General features: G+C 35.5%; 1 protein-coding gene across 2 annotated transcripts in view; it reads right to left on the reverse strand.

Moving 5' to 3' along the window:
- The window catches only part of SLC35F2 (solute carrier family 35 member F2), a 37257-nt gene that overhangs the window by 1762 nt on the left and 29766 nt on the right, over positions 1 to 5729 (reverse strand). For both annotated transcript variants that reach the window (XM_006913425.3, XM_025047904.1), the window contains exon 7: positions 3577 to 3731. In XM_006913425.3, coding sequence (XP_006913487.1) covers positions 3577 to 3731 — 155 coding nt within the window. The remainder of the gene's footprint in view (positions 1 to 3576; positions 3732 to 5729) is intronic.

Consider the following 5729-nt stretch of genomic DNA (forward strand, 5'->3'; position numbering starts at 1 on the left):
CTGCTGACCTTCCCCAACCTGCCCTTTTTTAGGCCTGAAAAACAACCACCCAGAGCAAAATGCAATTAAGACAGAATGCTAATTCATTGTGCATTTTTGCTGAAAATGACACTCTGACATACCCCAAAGTTTAAATAAATAATAAGTACTCTGTATATTTGCTCTTATTTGAACTGAGGATCCATACAAAAGTTCAACTATTAAGGAAATTAATATTTCTAACAGTATGAAAAATAAAACACAGAAAGAGAATAAGAAAAGACTGACCAAGAATGGCGTAGTAAAAATTAGGGAAACTATGTAGCATAACTAATGTGTAATTAAATGCCCAGGATAATTTTTTTCCCCGTTAGAACAAGTACACACAATTTATGAATGGTTCTGCTAATCTGATTTTAAAATTAAAAATGGGGCATGCTATTTTATTAAAGCCAATAACTATTTTTAAGTTAGTTTAGATTTCATAGTATGCCCAATAAAAAAGTTTTAATGAGGGATAACAGAGAAAAACAATAACAAAGCAGAATGGGTTGAAGAAGAGAAAGAAGATGAGAGAAGAAAAAGCAAGATACACTCTCAAAGGTAAAAGGAAAAACGAAATTAGACAGATTTATTTATTTATCTATCTATCTATCTATCTATCTATTTATTTATTTATTGTGTGGTTGGTTCTAAATAAGAGTTTAAATGATCATTAGGTAGATTGCTGGTCATCTTTAGCTGTGGGCTTCTGTGGGTCACCATTGGCTTCGACATAATTTTTTACAGATGCTCAATTACTTCTTAACCTTAAACCTTTAGGACTCACTTTAAGGAATTGGAATAGCCACAGCCGTCTCCAAGGCAAAATAGCCTTCACTGGATTCAGTGATGATGCAAAGCCAGTGATAATGTTGAGCTGAGCAACCGAACTAATTTCCTACTACTGGCTGTAATTCTCGGATCCAATACTCAACACAGTGCCCAATACATAGCTGGTGTTTAATAATGTTTGTTGGGGAAAAAAAAGATTCGGAGAATATTGGGGGAAGTTAAAGCTATTTAGAGTACCCTAAACTTTTATATTTTATAATAAAATATTTTATCATGCTCTCCTATAAAATGTTCACTGTTATCTGTGAGAAAACCTATATAACTTATTCAAAACATGTCTTGTTTGATTTGGTGGTTTTAAATGTTTAAAAGAAAAAGTATCTTGACCCTCTTAAGAAGGCAGGTGATTAAATCAAGACACCTTTACTAGAAGAGAGAAATTCTGAGAGAGTGAGGTAAGTCTCCTGAATTAGAGACTCCTACCTTTTTTCTTTATTTAAATTCTACCCTTTGTGTCTGGATATATAAAGTTTCCATGGCTTCTCTGTTTTAATAGGTATTTACTCAAGATCAATTCCAAAGGAGGCAAAGTCTGATACAGATGAATGTAGCAATTTTTTAATCTCTATTCAACTGTCTGTTTCAAAAAATCAGAGCTAAAGTTATTTTAGATACTATACAGTTTAAAAAAAAAATGGTGATATGCTGGACTTATGACTCTAGTCTTTAAAAACTACTTGTAATATGCTAAGTATCTTCTTTATTCTCTGATCAGTTTTCCACGGTTTTAATTTACTCTGAAGATCACAACTGACCTGCTCTTTGCTCCTAAGTCTTGAAATGACTTTTGACCAAAAGCGATAAATCTGATCTGAGAGAAGAGTCAGCTGCTAGATAGTCAGGGACAAGGAAACATAAAGCAAAAGAATTGGAAAGGAATTTACAGTTTGTATGCTCCGATTTTGAAAATAACAGTTTAAAGTCATGTGGCCAAAAAATGACACAGAGAAGAGCTTTTTCATATTAAAGTTAGAGTACTTACAGACCAAATATTTACATTAAGGGAGCTTTGGTAGTAACAAATGTACTTTTACCTTTAAGCTTTTATTTCTTTAACCTTACTTCCTCCGTGGACTTTATTTTATTTATCAGGGAAAAGTAAAAGTTAAACTACTAAAGCTAAATCAGTATGTCTGGTTTAAAAAATAAAAAAGCACATGTGAGCAGAGCCATAAATTGTTGTACTGTTGAGCTCTTGGGCTTTCTTTGCTTATAGTAGCTATCAAATGACATTGAACTTCTGGTCAAAACTCTTATTATAATAATACTAAGATGCTATTTGCCTTTTTCACTTTCATTCTCTTACAAGTGCACAATGGAATGTTCCAGAGGATACATGATATGTGACATCACAAGGCAGAATGAAGAACCAGATGTGAGAATCCAGCTATTTTCCATTAAGCCATACATTAAAGAGATTTACAAAAATGTAAATCATTGCCATTTTTGCTAAACTTTTTAATTGGGGAAATCGTTTTTAAAAAAAAAACATATTTTATGCTAACATGATTTATTATTTTCTTAACGAGTTAATAAATATTTTTTAAATATCTCAGTTTTAAATTCTAATATGATAAATCATAGATATAAGTGGCTTGCAGTCCTCAATTTTTAAGCATCTAAAAAGGGTCCTGAATCAAAAAGTGTAAGAACTGAGGTCCTAAGAGTTTTCAAATTAGCTGTGAAGTACAAAAAAATCTACTTATTTAGTTCTCTCTAATGTGTAAGACTTTAAATTCATACATAAACTTGAGATTCTCATCTTAATAATGAAAAGAGGGAGAAAAGTACAGTAGAAAGAAGACAGAACTATAAGACTGATAACTAAGATTTAGTCTTGACCTTACCACAAACCAACTGCTAAGGGGAAGTCACTTAATTGCACATAACCTCCCTGGGCCTTTATTTCCCCAACTCAAACAAGAAAAGGTGTATCAGATTCTTTGGACAGGCTATATTCGTTCTCCTGCTTCCCTTGACACTGATCCATTCCCTCCCATCCCACTGCCCTTGGAATTACCACACATAACAAGAGCTATTACTGATGGGAGTAGGTGATACTTGTGAATGCTGTGATGGTGTGGAGACAGAAAAAGTCTGAAAAAATCATCAGACTGAATTACTTTTTAAAGTCCTTTCCAACCACTAGATGCACAATAATATAACCATCTCCCCTTCCTGTCCATCAGGTACTCCAGACTTTTTATCTGTATACTAGGGCTTTGCAATATATGAGTGTATCATCAAATCAACATGTCATACACCTTACACTTACACAACGTTGTATGTCAATTATCCCTCAATAAAGCTATGGCAGTGGGAGTGGGGGGGTGGGGGCGGTGGAGAAGCTCAGAATGCCCAGCCTAGGTTAGATGTTCTCTCAAAGTCAACAGTAGCTCTGGGACTCCTTGTTTATCACCGGGCAACATGCATTAGCATTTCCAGACACTAGTGTGTCCTGGAATGGACCATACCAAAGAGGAAGTCACTGCATTGCACCTTTTAGAAAAACCCTAGAAGAGCAATTCTTACTTGGGCCATTTTTCCAATTCAGAAGCAGTAACAAAAGGAGAGAGGACTGTTCAATGAAATTCTTGCCAAAAGAAAGAGGTTTTATTTTTGGATCTAAAATCTTGAAGAAACCCACTACTTCTTTTAGACTAACCAAGTGTTCTTATTTGAACATGATTTCTATTTGCTTACCTTATAGCCAAAGAGAAAGAGTCCAAAGAAAAGACTGTAGAGGTCAGCTGTCAGGATGCCCAGGTTGACAGAAGTGGCACTAGTAACTTTAATCACCAGTGGCATGAAGCTATACAGGCAAAACATACAGAGGGCAAATGCCACAAACAACAAGGCTGTTTTAAAAAAAAAAGAAAGAAAGAAAGAAAAAAAATATCTATTGTTATAGTAAGAAATGAGAATGCTTAAGGCTTGGCTACCACATAAAATTCCCTGATCCTTTAGCACACGATCTGCAAAGCCCATTGTTATCATCAGCATTGCAAATGAGACATATAAAACTCTCAGAAAAAAATAATAACAAGATGTGATGTGGGTGAAGGACTTCAAAAATCCAAGAGGGTGTTGTTAGATAGTCAAGCAGACAACTTTCACAAGATGTCTGAGGACTCGAACTACAGATCTAATTGAAAGCTAGTGTAACCAAGGTCAGTCTTGTTCAGAATTCCTAGTAAAGAAAGGCTATTCTTGAAGGTAAAGATTAATGATTAACTTCTATGGAGAGTCATTTACAAGTTCTCAGAGAAACTCAGTGTAAACCACTGTAGCTCTTTGTGTACTGAATTACTCTGTGATTTCACAAAACTGCCTAAATATTATTAAAATGAAGTATTTATTTCTTTTCTTTTTTAATTTAGTTTCAAGTGTACAGTACATTGGTTAGACATCTATATAGTTCATAAAACGATCCCAATTACTCCCTCCCTCCCCTGACCCTCCACCTACCCAACGTATTAATGCTAACTACATTCCCTATGCCATGCTCCCCATCCCTATGACCATCCATGAGCTACTTCTTTAGCCCTTCACCCCATTCTCCCAGTGCCCCCCAAACCCCCCTCCCCTCTGTCTGACACCAAATTGTGCACTATATTTGTGAGTCTGTTTTGGATTAGTTTGTTCTTTTTATCCCTTAGATTCTGCAAATAAGAGAAATCATATAGTGTTTATCTTTCTCTGTCTGACTTAAATACCTTCAAGGTCCATCAAAGCAATATCTTTTTCGATCCTCTTCCTTTTCACATGTTTTCTTATCTTTTCAGCCACTCTTTCTTTTGGTTGGAGCACTTAATTCTTTTCCATTTAAGGTACTTATTGATAGGAATGTAGTTGTTATCATTCTTTATTCCTGTTTTCAATACATGTTTTTTCTTCTTAAAGAAGTCCCTCCAACATTTCCTGTAATACTGGCTTGGTGGTGATAAATTCCTTTAGCTTATTTTTGCCTGGGAAGCTCTTCATCTGTCTTTCAACTCTAAATGATAGCTTTGCTGGATAAATTATTCTTGGTTGTATACTCTGGGTCTTCATCCTGTCGAATATTTTTTGCCATGCCTTTCTGTCCTGCATAGTTTCTATTGAGAAATCACTGCCAGTTTTATGGGGGCTCCCTTGGAGGTAACTATCTGCTTTTCTCTTGCTGCCTTTAATGTTCTCTCTTTGTATTTAACCTTTGGCATTTTAATTATGATGTGTCTTGGTGTGGGCCTCTTTGGATCCCTGATTTTTGGAATTCTCTGAGCTTCCTGGGGTTTTATGTCCATTTCCTTAGTCATGTTAGGAAAGTTTGCCATCATTACTTCTTCAAACAGCTATTCAACATCTTGATTTTCTTCAATTACGCAGATCGGATGAATATTTGGAGACTTAATAGCGTCCCATATCCTCTTTATTTTTATAGTCTTGCGTCTTTTTTCTTGCCATTCTGACTGAGTGTCCTGATTGGCTTTCCTGTCCTCTAGATAGGGCATTTGATCCTCTTCTTTATTCACTTTGTTTATTCCATTTACTTCTCATCTGAGATAATGCGTTCTTCATTTCAGACTGGTTCCCTTTTATAAACTCCATCTCCATTTTTATCTGTTGGAATTCTCTGCCTTTCTCAAAAATTCATTAAGCATCTTTATAACCAGTGTTTTGAACTCTGCATCTGTTAGATTACTTGCTTGCATTATATCTGGATCTCTGTTCTGTTCTGTCATATGGTTTCTGCTTCTTTGTCTTCCCATTTTGGCTGCCTTTCCATGTCTGTTTCTATGTACTAAGCAAAGCTCCTCAGTCTCCCATCTTAGTGTTGGATTTGTGTAGTAGGTGTCCAGTTCTGAGCGGGCGTC

Source organism: Pteropus alecto, unplaced genomic scaffold, assembly GCF_000325575.1.
Source record: "Pteropus alecto unplaced genomic scaffold, ASM32557v1 scaffold385, whole genome shotgun sequence".
In the NCBI taxonomy this organism is placed as follows: domain Eukaryota; kingdom Metazoa; phylum Chordata; class Mammalia; order Chiroptera; family Pteropodidae; genus Pteropus; species Pteropus alecto.